The 16386-nt window shown below is 36.9% G+C and overlaps 1 protein-coding gene across 1 annotated transcript; it reads right to left on the bottom strand.

Moving 5' to 3' along the window:
- Positions 1–4764: 4764 nt before the first annotated feature.
- LOC107786307 (cytokinin dehydrogenase 6-like) lies at positions 4765–7549 on the bottom strand. Its single transcript, XM_016607771.2, has 5 exons — positions 6689–7549; positions 6164–6291; positions 5820–6080; positions 5461–5723; positions 4765–5364 (listed from the first exon to the last, which is right to left on the bottom strand). The coding sequence occupies exons 1-5, from the start codon at positions 7305–7307 to the stop codon at positions 5043–5045; spliced, it is 1593 nt and encodes a 530-aa protein (XP_016463257.1). The 5' UTR covers positions 7308–7549; the 3' UTR covers positions 4765–5042.
- Between the last annotated feature and the right edge of the window lie 8837 nt (positions 7550–16386).

The raw sequence follows: 16386 nt of genomic DNA, 5'->3' as shown, positions 1-16386 counted from the left end.
AAGCTATTATAATAAGATGAGATAAGAACAAAAAAAAGAACCTTTTATAGATACGTCTGAGCTTCGATTCCTTGACAACTTTTGAAGCTCAAATACCAACAAAACTGCGTACAGACCTCAACAGAAACTCGACCAAATCGTCGGAAACTCGAAGCCGACTTAGGAAATTCACTAAACTCCGGTGACTTTACACGACTGAAATGGAGCTTAAACTGCAGCTCTTTCAGTGATGTAAGAAGCTGATTTTCGGACTGCTTTAGTGGAGGTTTTGTTACGTTTTTTGGACTGTTTTGGGGACTATTCACGAGGGAAAAGAGCTGGCCGGAGATGGTAAAAATCCGGCGAAATGCCGGCGATAGTGAGCTAGCAGAGAACGATTTTTTATGGCTTCGAACAGACTGGTTTTTAGGAGTGGAATAGAGCTTAAATAATGAGATGCTCTAATGGCTGCTTTGTGTACTACTTTGGAGCCACGTTAATGGAGTAATGAAAAGAGACCCGTGAACTCCATTTTTTGTGAGCTTTTGCTGAACTCCATTTTCGTGTGTTCAACCAGCTCCCTTTTTTCTCGTTTCTTTCTGTTCTCTTTTCTATTTGTGTGTGTGGCTGTTTTTTTTTAGTGTGTGAAAGATCTCATGACTCAAAGGATCTCTTGAGGAAATTCAGGAAATTGGGGTGCTTCCTTTTCTTTTTGAAGACAGCAGCGACTCCCCTTTCTTTTCTGGTTCCTCCCCCTTTTTTGTGTGTTGTGTGTGTGTTTTATAACTGAAAATGGGGTATGGAGTTTGTGATAGGAGATAAGCATGGGGGACAAGGAGTGGGGAACAATGGAGAGAGTAGGGAGAAAAGTGTGGGGGGTCAAGCATGGGGGACAAATGAAAGTGGAGTGGGGACATGCCTGAGAAGATGGGAGCGGAAAATATTCAAGCACGGTAAAAAATTAGGTGCTCACAGTGTTTTCGTTCAGATTTATCTTTACATGAAAATTAACTAGCTTTTGATTACTTTTAAAAATATGATTATTTTTCAATTATTACTTGTAAATTTACTATTTTTGAATTTCGCGCCGTCGGACCTCCACAAAAAGTGGGTGAAGCCCAAGAAACTCAGTCGGCCATTTCATTGATACTTGTCAAAATCTATAAAACTTCTCGAGATATGCAAGAAAGTTATTGTTATTAATTTAGCATCGTCAAATGTTGATGTTATGGTCTTTTATGGTATGTGACTTGAGTCTCTCCCACCTCAATAGATAACTTTTGGGTGTCGTTCTCCTTTGATTGTATCAATTGAATAACATTGTGATTTTTAGATTGTTTTCGTGATTTCTAGATTGTTTTCTCGTTGGGGGTGGAAAGGGTAGTGGAGTTTCAATTTCATGGCGTTTCATCTATAGAATTTGAAACTCTGTAACAGTGGTTATTTTAAAAAATAGGGCAGAAAGTGATCAGTGGCCGCTATTTTACACATTTGTTTGATCAGAGCGAGCCATGCATGTTGTGACATGAGCCGTTGAAGAGGTCCAGTAACTTATAGATCTATTTGCCTTTGCATGGATATGTACTTCCCTACTACAGGAGGAGTGCATTACTGAATAGTGAATTGTATAATTCAAGACTTCTGCAAAGCCAAAAAGAATATACTGATTCTGTTACATTTCTTTCTCTATTTAATAAAAGGCCATTTTTGGATGCTGTCACCTTCCGAAAAGTAGTGATAAGAAAGGAGTTCTAACCAATGTCAGATATTTGAGAGGATGCTTAATTTTTTTTTTTTTATAGTTAATTAATAAAGCACAATTAAAGAGCCTTTATAGTTGTAGAACAAGAAACTATTATTTCTAGACGCAAACGTTTTATTTCCTACCAGTAAAGGTTCGATTCTAAGGATACAGAATACTATTAAGTCAGTCTCTTTTAGGCAATTATAACAATGGTCTAATAAAATAACGAGGTGCTTTAAGTTGTTTTTTAAATTTCTAGTTGGGCACAAATATACACTTGAGGTATTATTTAGTATATCTATTTTTACTATTTCTCACCAATTGATATTGTGTAAGAAACAACACGACTTGGACGAATGGCAAAGTCAGACATTTTAACGAGAGGATTCAAAAAAAGGCAAGAATGTCACATAAGGAATTTGTACCTATGACCAAAAACAGTTTTTAAATTAAACCACCTTTTATGCAGCGCTAAATACTAGAGATCAAACAATTCATACACATATATTTGCACAGTGTAATTTTTGATGAAGGGGTTTCAATTCAACTCCCCTCATTACGTGTAGCCCCGGCCCTGATTTGGACTGGCTAGTCATAATTGATCTTTGACAGGATGCATTTGTGTAGTCTGTCTCTCAAAATACTGGCCGTTCATATTCCAATTACTAGCATGGGGCATCTTTTTGTTCGTCGGCTCCAGTCTCAGTTCTGTGTTCAACGATTTAAAGTTGTTCTCCTTTTCAAAATCCTTCACATGCATTTCAATGGTTACCTTTCAAGCCACGCATTGATATGGAAGGATCGTATCTTGTGATTTGACAGACACTAAGCTGTCCAAATCTAGATTCGGTATATATAAATTTGAGTGGTTCAATCTTTAAACTTCTTAACATTGAACACATTATAATTTTGACATTATGGATTCAAAATTTGATACTTATTGAAATTTTGTAGTATATTATATTCGTGGTCGAAAATACTAGGTTGATCAGTTGAACCCAGGCAGCGTCGGCCTGACTTTCTCCCTCGTGATAATTTTAGACCAATATGTTACAATCAGTTTAAGAAGTTAAGTGTTCTGGTGAAGTAAGTGAACCAGTGAAAAATCATGATCATCACTATACACTGGTCAACACTGCCCTCAAGAAAAAATCTAAGAATTGTGGTTCTGACAAGATGTCAGAGTTTTGAGTGGCGCCCAATTTACGAATATCTGATGTCATTGGCATCTAAGAAGTATCAATGAATAGAATATTTCAGAGGAATGCAACTTCTAGCTGCTTATCATTGCATATGGGGTTAGTCACCTATGTTTGTACTTCTGCTTATTAATTTTAGTATAGTATTTATGCATGGAAAGTGTATAACTACATAGAATTAAGTCCAAGTGATTTATGTTTTCCTTTGACTCTAACAATTGTGTTATTTACTTAAGTTCTATAAAAATATTAAAATCCTGGTCAGTGAGAATTCGTACGACTGATCCCAACTTGTTTAATTTAAAGGGAGCGAGATGGATATATAGCTTATCTTAACTTGCTTGAGATTGAGTGCATTGTTATTGTTGTGATCATAAACCAAATCTTGACTAGCATTTTTGCTGTTCTTATGTTATAACGAAATTGTTACTACCTTTTTTCACAGGATTCAGACTTACTTTGTGAAGAATCATTTGAAGCCTTGGTGGTTTTGAGAACAAAAGTACTCAAGTCTTTATGCTTTCACTTGCATTGTGACCATTCCTTTTTTTTGTTGAACATTTGGAGCATTACTGTTAGTAAACAGAAGCTTGCATTATTGTACTGTTGAAGTAAATGTCTAAATAGTAAAGACACTTAAATTGGTACGGACTCTTGAAAATTAGCCATTTCTTTTCCTAGGCTGTAGTATGTGTTAGGTTGACTGTGTAGGAGAATCTTGGGACTGGAACCAGAAGTGACAAACTGTGAAGAAATGACTTAAAAAGGTAATCATGTTACAGAAAGTTTATGCCTCTTTTCGGACAATAATGTCAGAGATTTGTGATATCAGCATAGTGATTTTCTTCTCTTGCTTTATTGTGGTTATACACTAATCAAGGTTTCAAAATGCGTTACTTCATTTCAGATTTTTTGTTAAGACACGGTGGCGAATCTCTCACATAACATCACAATTTCAAAAGCAAAATCATTAACAAGATTTCCTGTTCAAGAAAAACCAGCAAATCTTCAAAGCTTATATTGATTATAGGTGCTTCATCTATCTATGTTTCAAGTTCTAATGTGTGACTTCCATTCTTATTATGTTTGATTGCTTTAAGATTCAACTATGTAATACTGTTGAAATTTATCCCCTGGCCCCTGGCATTGATAGAGTAATTTTTCTCACGTTCCTTAGATTTTAGAACAAGCTAATGTTTCTCGAAATTGGTCTTTTCTTATAGAAAGGATAACAATTGTTTTCTCCTTAAAGTCTTAAGTATTTTCTTTGGATGTACGTAATTCAGATTCTTTTCACCTTGTGTTATCCATATGATGAGCATGGGCTGAAGTGTTTTAGACTTTAATGTCATACAAAGTGCATCTTGAACTTCAAATCATATCTAATATTACATGAAGTGGCAACTTCCAGTTCCACTTGACATCATAAATTAACTAAAGATCAAGAACAAACAAATTCTGTTAATTAGTTCAATGGAGAGTGCAATTTGATGTTATTTCTCTACAATGTAGATATACGAATTCGCACAATTTCAATCAAATAACTCTCTCATATTCTTAATTTATAACATGCTATAAGCATACTTTCATCATATTGTGGTTGTGCTTCTCAAGTTATTGCTATTTAATGAAATTCATGCATGTTAAAGTTCCTTTTGAAATTTAAAGACTCTCACAGAAGCAGTGCGATATATAGGGCTGTGGTCATAGGTTGACTAGTGCTAAACTGCTAACGAATGCTTGATATTAATCTTCTTTTATATGGCTAGAAAATTCCGCGGCTTATTGAGTTGTCCACTTAATTGTGCTGCAGAAATTACATTCAATAGTTTCAGATAGGTAGAAAATCAAGACAGGAAATATGATATCATGAATATTAATTAAAGAATTCATACATTGAGTCAATATTTTTCTTTGCATCTTGATACAATAATCTATATCTTAAAGAGCTAGCCTTCTCTTAAACTTACATGTGCAGAGAAGGCATAAGGAACATGTGAAGTTAATAAGCTATTCACATTTACATTAGCTACAACCAACTTTTCATTTTCTATTCATTCTGCATATTTACCCATCTCTGACTCTTTATCTATCGTAGAATTATCCGTTGCTATCAGTTGTTATGAAACTGATACTGCCTTTTGGAAAATTCTCTGACCAGGAGCAAGCATAGCTAAAGGGTCATAAGCAGATTTCCTCTGTATAAATACTTCCCATTTTGGACCAAAGTGGGTCCTCCACTGTTCTTGTGTTGTGTAATGAGGCAAATATTGCTTGACTCCTAGGTGTGCCACATCACAGAAGTCTAATATTCTTTTGTTCTGAGTTAAGACATATTCTAAACTGTCAGTTCCATTGGATGAAGGATTTGCATGGGATAAAAATGCCACTAGGTAGATAATATCATCGTTTGGAGAAACAAATGAGGTTCTGTTATCCAACCTGAAAAATAAAACCAAAGTAACATGTCAATTGATTGGAAAAATTAAGTACTAGATTTTTGTATACGACGAAACACGTAATATAAATGAAAATTACTTTGATTTATGAATGGGGTAGACAAGAACAGGGCCATTGTTAGTATCTCTTAGGATGTTGCCAAAAACTTCCTTAGCAAAGTGTTGTATTTTGCTTTTGGGAACTAGAAGATTGAGCCATGGGTGTGGGAGATCCCATAGTCCTTTCGATCGAAGTTTTAGCTCTGATGCATGAACTCTGTCCAAAAATTCTATGTATGGAACTTCTGACATAAATAGTGTTGATGGGATATAACTTAGTTGCGATAATAAGTCTTTAATTTCCTGCATGAAAATGAAACAACAAGCATTTATATTAGAATTATTTCATCAAATAGCCAGGATATTCTACTAGATTTTCAATTTATGAACATGTCTTACCTGGTTTACTGTATCCGATTTTTCGGGGTATAAATTTTTGGTAAGTTCAAGGCAATAGAGTGTTCTTCCATCTGATACAAAATGGCTAGCTTGAACAGGATCTTGAGGGTCAAAAGATGCTCTCCAGTTATTCATTAGACCTGTTTTGTTCTTTATCACCAGCCCTTCTATGTAATCAAATGTTTTTGCAGCAGATATCAAATGCTCTTGGTCTCTAGCAAATGTGGAGAAATCAGAGTACAACACTCTTATCCATTTCACCTGTTAATTAAAGAAAATCACATGTTAAATAAAATTCTAATGGTTTAACTCGCATATTCTTGAAGTCTATGGTGTATTTTTACCATTTTTGGGGCTCGTTCCAGAGAGATTCTTGCTCTAGTTATTATGCCAAACTGTCCAAGTCCTCCCAAAACAGCATGGAATAGGTCTGCATTCTGTTCCTTCGAACAAATTAAGACTTCTCCTTTTCCTGCAATGAGTTCAGTTCATGTACGTTATGTCAATAAGTCCACGTGTTGAATTTCTTTTTTCAAATTATGTGATGTTTGTTGATTGAAAATGAGTGGTCTTTGCATATTTGGTGTAAATAAAGGTCAGGCTACAACTTGTACTATGAGAAACGTTTGCAGCTTGTTAAGTTTAGTCTTCAATAACTAACATATCATACCAGACCAAAAAAACAAAAAAAGGCAATAACTTGTGTAAGTTGCCTTATGACCGTTTTCTCATATTCCATCATACCGCCTTTTACCAAATCACTGCCATATCTTTAGTACTAGTATTTTTCTTTTTTCCTAATATTAAATCTCCATAAATAAATTTTCATACTTGCTTATTCTCGTCAGACTATGGGAAAATTTTCAAACCTGTAACAACCTCCAGCTGGTGGACATTACTGATCTGAGGGCCGTGTCGAAATGCCTGTCCACTGATGCCAGCATTAGACAGTGTACCTCCAACAGTAAGATGGAGGTAATCAGTCCAAGATTTTGGTGCTAATCCATATTTCAAGGTTTCATGCAATATATTAATCCACAATTCACCAGCTGAGACATCTACATAAGGGAATTGGCCCCTGTGGACCTGCATTCCTTGACCCTGGAATGACTCCATATTGATTATAACTCCTCGTCGCGCTTGTGCCTGGCCCTGAAGCGAATGACCGTGGCCTCGTGCTGCCACGGTCAATTCAGAACTCGGACCCATTTGCCAAACATGTTTTATTATTTCTGAAATATCAGCAACGGATTTCGGATGGACTACTGCTAAAGGGTGGACATGAATTTGATTGCCGAAATCTCGGGCTGCAAACTCATTGTTTTCGAAAGTAATATGGCCTTCTAAATGAAGGGCTTTCAATGAGGACAGGACACTGGAAAAACAAAAATTTGGTTTGATAATTACCCAGCTTAGCACTAAAATTGTGAAGCTTCTTAGGAACAGAACGTTCTTTTTTCTGGTGAAAACAAAGCTTTGGCACGTCATCTTTTTGATAAAGGAAATTAAAAAAAGGATATTTTTTCCTGTTGTTTTGTTTGTGTTATTTCTCTCGAAGTAAAATAGTAGACAGAAGAGCAAAGAGTGAAGAGTTGAAGAGGAAATATAAAGGAGAAGATTTAAGATTATATGAGTGGGAGAGTCAACCTATATTGAGTGGTAAGAATCCGTATGAAGACCGTCTACTTTAGGTGGGAGAATTTAAGGGATTTTCTTTTGAGTTCCCTTTTGTTTGGGTTCTTTATTTGGTTTATATAAGAGTATAGAGAAGCCAGCCATCACATATTGCCAAGTTGAAGAAAAAGTCATCAGAAAAGAAAGATTTCCCCAAATCTTTGCACCTTTTTCTCACAGTTCCTTCCACAGTTTTACCTTTTCCATTAAAGACAAGTTATGTCTCTTAAACCCCCCTTTTTTCAACTGTTGTTATTAAGGATAAGTTTTCCATTTATAGAGAAAAGTAAATGGTTAGAAAAGGGATGTTCACTTGTTTTTAGGAGTATACATAGGCCGGGTTAGTTCGAAAGAGCATTAAAATAGCGATAAAGTTGTCTCCGTATGACTTATAAGCCATGAGTTCGAATCGTAGAATCAGTCACTAATACTTGCATTTGGAAATGCTGCTTTCCCCTTAGGGTGCGACCCTTCCCCGACTTTAGGTGAATGGGGATGCTAAATTTCTATCTACTTTGGTCAATATAAAGTATCTATTAGTATTCACTTGGATACCTTTAATTTTAGTGGCATTTTCTTGAAACCCCGTTTGCTGTTGAAAGGCAAACGTTGCGTATCTATATTCAGATTGAAGAAAGGGACGCTGCACAACGATGGATGGCATCTAAGAGGTCCACGTGATATATGTAGAAAATTTCCAAGAAAATGAGTGCCTTTTGTATATGAAAGGGGAAATGCTATTTTTTTTATATAATATATTTTTTTGTGTTTGGGACCTCTTATATTAAAGGAGCCAATGGTCATGTGCTCCAAAGAAAGAAATGTTGTTGCCTAATGTTTTTGCTGCAAATGCATAATAGTATTGATGCCTTAGTTCCCAACAAATGGACAAACAGAGAATCATTCTTTTGTTTGTGTTTGTAAATTTGCCCAAAAAGCCAGTAATTCTGTACTATGATGATAAACCAATTCCCTTTCTGTTTTAATGACTTGTTTATGAAACATTGGTTTTATGCTGATCTCTAATCTATTCTACTTTTTAATGGATGACTTCGAAGAAATTCTCTCTATCTCTTTCATTTTTCTGGTCTTTGGATCCTTTAACAGGCCAGAGAATCAAAATGAGATTATTGCAATAAGAATATGGATTCTATTCTTTCTTTAAAACATACATATTTTGCTTTTGTGAATTCTTGACAGTAGCAGGGTTAGATTCAGAGATATGGTTCTTACATTGTTTGATTTGGGGGGATTATATTGTCTTTGCATTGTAGGCCATGAAATGGATGGAAGATCCGTGAAGGTATATTTTCATCATTTGCATCTTGAATAAAGCTAACACGATTAGATTTGATGGAGGGTTAATATTTAATTGAATTCTTTGGAAAAATATATGAATTTGAAAAGCCAAGTGGAAATATATTCACTTGTTACTTTACTCTAGCACAGTAGCACTCTGATGTTATATTCTCGCCTTTTATTCCAATTATCCTTTACTACCACGGTTATGGAAATTGAGAATGTGAGTTTTCAGGGCAAGGAGAGTGGAAGAGCCGTTCTCAAGGTAAAGTTTTGTTCAGCACGAAGCGTTTTATCCTTAAAGTAAACTTTTTTATACGAATCCAAATTAATCGGACTTTAAAGCGATTAGGCGACAACAAGTAAGAAACCAAAAAAAGATTAGCACAAGAAAAAACAAGCATTGCATGCTAGTTCCAATCAAGATGTTCCATAGTTTCTTATTAAGTATAATTAAGTTTCAACTTCTTATTTTGAACTGAATATATATGAAAGGGCTCGAAAATTTCATTCCAAAAGTTCATAATAGAGTATTCATACCAAAAGTTCATGTTAAATCTTTCACCATTTTTCCAGTTATTTCACAAACAAATTGCTTATTTGGGACCACTGAAGTGTGAGAAAAACACCAAAGTGATTTGTAGTAGACAAAAAAAGCATGGTAACCTAAAAGAGACCCATCAATGTCTCCATTAAAATCCAGTTTACACTTAATAATGAACATAAATAAGTAGTATTAGATTGTTATAATCTAAAATAAGATTGCACTCAATTCCCTCAGATTATGCATGGGACTAATAAGATCTCTATCCAGTGTGAGATGAGAGAGAAGTAGCTAGTAGAATAACCTAGTCATATCAATTACTAATATTTATTAGTAGAATAAACCTAATCCTTAGTGCATTTTATGCATGCTTTCTAGAAGAGGAGAGCCGACCATTAATAAAGAAATCATAAAGCTATTAAAAGGAAGCTTTTTAGGGCCAAAAGAACAAAAAGGAGTTCAAAAATGTTTAATTACATGAGAACAAACTTTTTAACACGTAAGTGCGTGTGTTTTGGTTTAGAATCAAGTTATATAGGAATTAATAATATAGAGATTGTAATGCGAGATTAGTATCCGGTAATACATAATGGAGTAAAACAAAGAATGTAATGTGTGAATTAGTACTGCAAGGATTATAATACAGATTGTAATGTAGGGGCTATTTGTTATCAGATATTTGGTTTCTTGTATTAAAAATTATTATACAATATATACTTAAAGATATATTTTTATTTGTTCAACAAAATAAAATAGTGGTTACTACATGAAGGATTATTTTTTTGATTTAGTTATCCTAATCCATGTGTTATCAATTTTGTGAATTTTTATTTCGTATTTTACCATGCATTAAATTGAAATATATAATACATAGATCCCAATAAAACTTATGGTTGTATTAGTTGTACGGAAAAAAATTGAAACTAAATATTATAATGAATTATACTAAGTTTGTTTGGAAAAAACATCAAACCTAACATTATATAAAACAATGTTAATTTTATATGAAATTTATTTTCTCTATTACGTACTCCAACCAAACATCACCTAAGAATTTTCTCTGTTGTTAAAGAAAATATGCAGGGGTTGGGGTAGAGGAGACAGTACAATTAAGTGAATTACTTTAAAGGAATAAATGACTTTTTTATTCGACAGAGGAATGGCTTATCAAAATTTGTGTGTATCGGGTTATTATTGTACTGACCCGATCGGTTATTTTACTTTCTAGATCCCCGTTTTCCTAAATAAGATTCTCCATATCTGCATTTAGTGTTTTATGACTTGCGAGGATGGTAAGTTTGAGATTTGGAAGGGTTCGGGTTGAAATCGGAACACTTAGTTCCTTAATATTGGCTTTAAAGGGGTAAGTTTGACTTGGTTCAACATTTCTAGTAAACGATCTCGGAACTGGGATTTCACGGTCCTAATAGATTCGTATGATGATTTTGGACTTGGGCGTATGTTCGGATCAGGTTTTGGATGACCCGGGAGCGTTTCGGTGCATAAAGTTGAAAGTTGGCACATTGAAGGTTTTAAAGTTCTTTAAATTTGGTTTGGAGTAGGTTTTGGTGTTATCGAGATCCGTTTGAGATTTCGAACCTGGGAATAGTTCTATATGGTTATTTAAGACTTGCACACAAAATTTGGTGTCATTCCGAGGAGTTTAAGTATGATTTGGCGCGTTCGGAGCAAGTTGGAAGAACTTGATGTTCATAAGTTGATTCAATTTAGTTTGGGGTGTGATTCTTAGTTTTAGTATTGTTTTCCGTGTTCCGAGGGTTCGAGCAAGTCTGTCTCATGATTACAAATTTGTTGGTATGTTTGGACAGGGCCTCGGGGGCCCTAGATGCCATTCGGACGATGCGCGAAAGTCGTTTCGCCTTGGATGAACATTTGAAGCATCAAGCTTCTAGTGCAATCGCACTTGCGGAGGGCCAGCCGCAGGTGCGAGCTCGCAGAAGCGAGCCAGTAGCCGCAGAAGTGGCCCAATGTGGGCAGCCCAGAAATTGCAGATGCGGGACATGGTGCACACCTGCGAACGCTGAAGCAACCCCAGAAGCCGCCAAAGTCGTAGGTGCGGCACGCGCGTCACAACAGCGGTCCCGCAGAAGCGGGCCTGCGGTTCGCAGATGCGGAAGAGGCCAATTGAGGGAGAGCCGCATCTGCTATCCTTTCTCCACAGATGCGGTCATAGAGCCGCAAAAGCGGAAGTCCCGGAGGCAGTGAGGTTCATTTAATACAGGACTTAGGCCATTTTTGACTCATTTCTTTCATTTCCTGGGAGATTTTGGAGCTTCTTAGAGAAGGGTTTTCACCTAGCTATTGGAGGTAAGTGATTTCTATCAAATGTAAGTTAAATACATAGATTATAGGTAGATTTTAACATGTAAAATTATGGGTCTAGATAAAAAACCTAGGTTTTAATAAAAATGGAATTTAACCACGAAAATGGTTATGGAATTTGGTAAAAATTATATATTTGAGTTCGTGAGGTCATGGGTAACAATTATCTTCAAACATTTCCGGAATTCGGGCACGTGGGCTTGGGGTAAATTTTAGGAATCTTCCAATAGGGGTTGGGTAACTACTCTAATAGTTAGATTACGAACTTTCGAGCATGCATTGATTAACTTATATAACATTTGACTAGTTTCAGATTGTTCGGCACCAAGTTAAGGCTTTAGAGTGAATTCGAGGCCAAAAAGCGAGCTTTGAGACAAGGTAACTCTCTTGTCTAATCTTATAAGAGGGAATTTACCCCATAGGTGATTTAAATTATTATTTGCTTCTAATTATGGGGGCTACGTACGCACAAGGTGATGAGAGCCCGTGCGTAGCTACTAATTATGCTTATATCCGGGTAGTTTAGGACCCAAATCATAAAATTAATTAAGTGCCTAAATTATATTGAAACTTGATAAAGGAATTGTAAAAGATCAAATTTTACTTACTTGAGTTTTGGTGGGTTACTTGACTGTTAATAAAAATCATCCCTCTTTGTGTATTAGTCTTGTAATAACTTTTAAATCGGATGTTCATAAATTATCCTCTCTTCTTGTGGAGCGGGCCGAACGCCTCGGCAGTATATAAATACATCTATGGTTCGTACCGCACGACCCTCGACAATGTACACATTATTCTAGATCGGGTCGTACGACCTCGGCATAATCGTACATGAAAATACTCAAAGTTTAATTATATTTATTTCCTACTTGTTATTGAGTTAATATTATTACTGTGAGACCCCGGGTGTTTCTCTCTTCTCTTACGTAATATACGTAACGTGGCGTGGTTATATTAGGTATATATGATTGGGTATAGCACATTGGGAGAATAAGACTAAAAATGTGTGGTAATATCAAGGAACTAAACTAAAGCTTTAAGTCAAAGGAATCCCTTAAACAAAGGTTCATGGTTAAAGAAATGGCTCGGGTAGCACCCCGCACGTTCGGAAGGTTTAAGTTAACTTGCACCTGTGGGATAAGACTAAGAGTGTATAATATGCTAAGAATAATGTGTTATGAGGTATTATAATATCACACTGGTCACATGTTAAGTTTTGGAGTCAAGCAAGTTGCGAAATAAAGGTCGGCAAAAGTTATCGTAAATTTCTCTAATAAATTTTCTAAACTTTGGGTCAAATGTATCAGATCATTTCTTCCAATATATAAAGAGTTATGGGACCCACAACCTACCAAATCGAAGGTCTACGAGTCTCATTTGCAACCAAAGAAATCTCACATCAAACCGACATTTGAGTAAAACGTTGTGACTGTTTTACTGCGGACTGTCCGGGCTGAAATCGGGTCGCGGATCGGGTCGGGTCAAACAAGTGGTATAAGTCAGAAAATCCGACTTTTAAGACCCCAAAATATTTCATCTTCATCCCAAAACAGTGAGAAAGCTTAAGAGAGGGTTTCATGGTGTTCTTGAGTGATTAAGGTGCGTTTTTAACGATTTCTATCGTTAAAGTTTGCCCCCATGCCTAGAAGCGCAATCTCTACGCTTTGCAATCATTTTCCCCTTCTATTAGCTGTGTTTGGAGCTATTTTTGGAAGATAGAAAATTGTTGTTCTTGCTGGTTCTTCAGGATTTATATTTGGTTTGCCAAGGTAATCATCTTGGGACTCTTTTATGATCGTTTTTACAAAGTTCTACGGGCGTTTCGTCAAGTTAGGGTCATATGGTAAATCTACCGATTTAAACTCATTTATGAACTGTTTATATGTGCGTATAAGCTGCATATATATAGTGGTTTCGAAGCTTAGGACGTAAGGAACAACTTTCGTGAAGGAACTACAGGCATTCGGACGTTCGTTGGAGAGGTATGTTAAGGCTAAGCTTCATCCTTCCTTTTAGCACGAATTTTGAGAATTTTCTAAGACGCCAAATGTGATATTTTACTATTCTGTTGCTAGAAAGACCTTCTGTGAAAGGCATTGGTATCGTAGCTGAAGTATTTTCATGATGCTATTAGGTTGATATTCCACTCGTTCGGTTAAAAAGGGTATTCGACATCTATATATGTCATTTTGTCGGCTTTCTTAAATATATGTCCATATATATGAATTCTTATTCGTCTTTGGGTTGTGTGACTTAAAAATAAAGGCATTTAGTATTTGCGATCAGTCCTTCTTCCTTGTTAAAGTATATTTTAAAATCTCTAAAGTGACACGTCGATTTCAAAATTTTCAAATATAATTTTTATGTTTAAACTACTAAAACATTTGATTTTTTTTGAAATACTTTCTTTTACTAATTATCAAGAAATCAGGTATAAGGACTAAGTGAAGCACCTTAAGCTTTTTATGAACATATTCAGAGTTAAGTTATTTTTCTAAAAGTCGAGTTAAGTTTTCAAACTTATTAAAAAATATATGAGGTTCCACGAGACATTTGTATGCGATACGAAGGTGATTATGAGATTATGAGAATAAGAGTACCAATGAGCCAAGGTTGGCTAAGTTCTTGTTATGGCCTATTATGTGCATTCAAAGTTCATATCATACATGACATATTATGCATGGACTTCGAGCTATAATCGGAGGTAAGGGGCCTATTTGCCCGAAAGACTATATATATTGTACAGATGGCCACAGGTTGGCAATATGATACCGGTTAGCTACCGGGAGAGACCGCCATTGCTAGCATTTGGTTGGGTATGTCATGCATTTACATCAATATATATGTATTCACGACATACGATTACACGAGCATACCATGCATATTTTATTACTATGAGGTCGGATGTCGGCCATGGAGGCTATCAGAGTTTCAGTGTCAGGTGGTATCTTTATTACCTTTTTACATCAGCTATGTATGATTCTACTTTCTGCCTTACATACCAGTACATTTTTATTCGTACTGATGTCCCGTTGCCTGGGGATACTGCATTTTTGTTTCGTGCGTGCAGGTCCAGGTAGGGACTCTGATCGACCTCTCCGCTAGGATTTTGGGGTTCAGCTGTGAGTTGGTAAGCTCCACCTCTTCCTGGAGCTTTCATAGGATGGTTACTTTTGTTGTACAGTTTGGGTATAGTTGGGGCCTTATCCCGACAGTGCTTATGACACTCTTAGAGGCTATTGTGGACACAATATTCTGGGTTTCTTTTTTTGCTGCTTTCAGTCTCCAGCCCATAGGCTTGGCATGTATATATAGGTGTGTAGGCATGTATGTCTTCAGTCGCGGCCTCGTCGGCCAGCTAGTATTTTATTATTTTGGCTTGTCTACCTATGTTTATATGGCTTATTGTTATTCATGTCATAACCTTACGGTCCAGGCTTAGTATTTCAGATGTTGTGCTGCCCGATCTGTTGGGCCCCCAGTCTAGTTAGCTAGTATGTTTAGTGGCTAACTCGATCGAATATAGTATCGAGTGCCAGTCGTGCCTCCCCTAGTTTGGGGCGTGACAAACTTGGTATCAGAGCAAGTCGTATCCCAGGGAGTCCATAAGCCGTGTCTAGTAGAGTCTTGCTTATGGGTGTGTTGTGCACCACACTTATAATCAAGAGGCTATGAGGCATTTAGGAATGGTTACATTTCTTTTAATTAATAGATCGTTCTATAGAGCGAAGTTATAAGAACATATGAAATCTAAATCGTGCTTTGTGTTTCATATCTAACAGGCTACCTACGCTCAGGAGATGGCACAACGAGAGTTAGGTATGGATCCGGGAGAAGGTACCAGTCGTTCCCCACCGGGTCAGAGGGATAGATTTCCCTTAGAGGCTCATAATGAGTCTCTAGTACCCCTAGTTTCAGCTTCCCCAGCACTTGTTGGAGCCCAGGGAGATACAGTACCCCCAGCCTCTCCAGTTCCATTGGTACCTGAGGCAGCTAGAGACACAGGACCTCCAGCACCTATTGTTCCCCCATTAGAGACTGGGGAGCAGGGGATGAGGGAGGCTGTTCAATTGCTGACTAGGATGGTTTCTATTCATGAGCGACAGCTAGAGTCAGGAGCAGATGCCCGGAGAGATCGGATAGGAAGCTCGACGGTACGAGAGTTTCTTCACTTGGCCCCTCCATTATTTACAGGATCCAGTTCCACTAAGGATCCCCAGGACTTTATAGACCATATGTATAAAGTATTGAGGGTGATGCATGCCTCTGTCACCGAGGCTGTGGAGTTGGCTTCTTTTCGACTACGTGATGTAGCCGTCCTATGGTATGAGGCATGGGAAAGATCTAGAGGACCTGATGCTCCGCCAGCAGAGTGAGAGGACTTCTCTAAGGCGTTTTAGCCCATCATTTGCCATAGGAGGTTCGGGAGGCCCATCTTGACCAGTTTCTTAGCCTAAAGCAGGGGGATATGAGTGTGAGGGATTATAGCCATAAGTTTAATTCTTTGGCAAGGTATGCACCAGATATAGTACGTACCATGAGGGCTAGAGTTCATCATTATGTGGATGGTTTGGGGGATCATCTGATTAGAGACTGTAGGGTTGCATCCCTATCGGATGATGTAGATATTTCCCGCATACAGGCTTTCGCTCAGACTACAGAGGACCTTTCCCGTCGGATTCGTGATACTCGCAGGGATAGGGAGCA

The sequence above is a fragment of the Nicotiana tabacum genome, chromosome 19 (genome assembly GCF_000715075.1).
Source record: "Nicotiana tabacum cultivar K326 chromosome 19, ASM71507v2, whole genome shotgun sequence".
NCBI classification, from domain to species: Eukaryota; Viridiplantae; Streptophyta; class Magnoliopsida; order Solanales; family Solanaceae; genus Nicotiana; species Nicotiana tabacum.
The sequence above is the reverse complement of the archived record's forward strand: the minus strand, read 5'-3'. Positions and strand labels throughout refer to the sequence as shown.

Coding starts and splice junctions, on each gene's coding strand:
- LOC107786307 (XM_016607771.2), bottom strand. CDS start 7,307: ATGACGTGCCAAAGCTTTGTTTTCACCAGAAAAAAGAACGTTCTGTTC. Junction 6,292..6,688: donor CCAGCTGGAGGTTGTTACAG/GTTTGAAAATTT, acceptor AACTCATTGCAG/GAAAAGGAGAAGTCTTAATT. Junction 5,724..5,819: donor AATCGGATACAGTAAACCAG/GTAAGACATGTT, acceptor ATTTTCATGCAG/GAAATTAAAGACTTATTATC.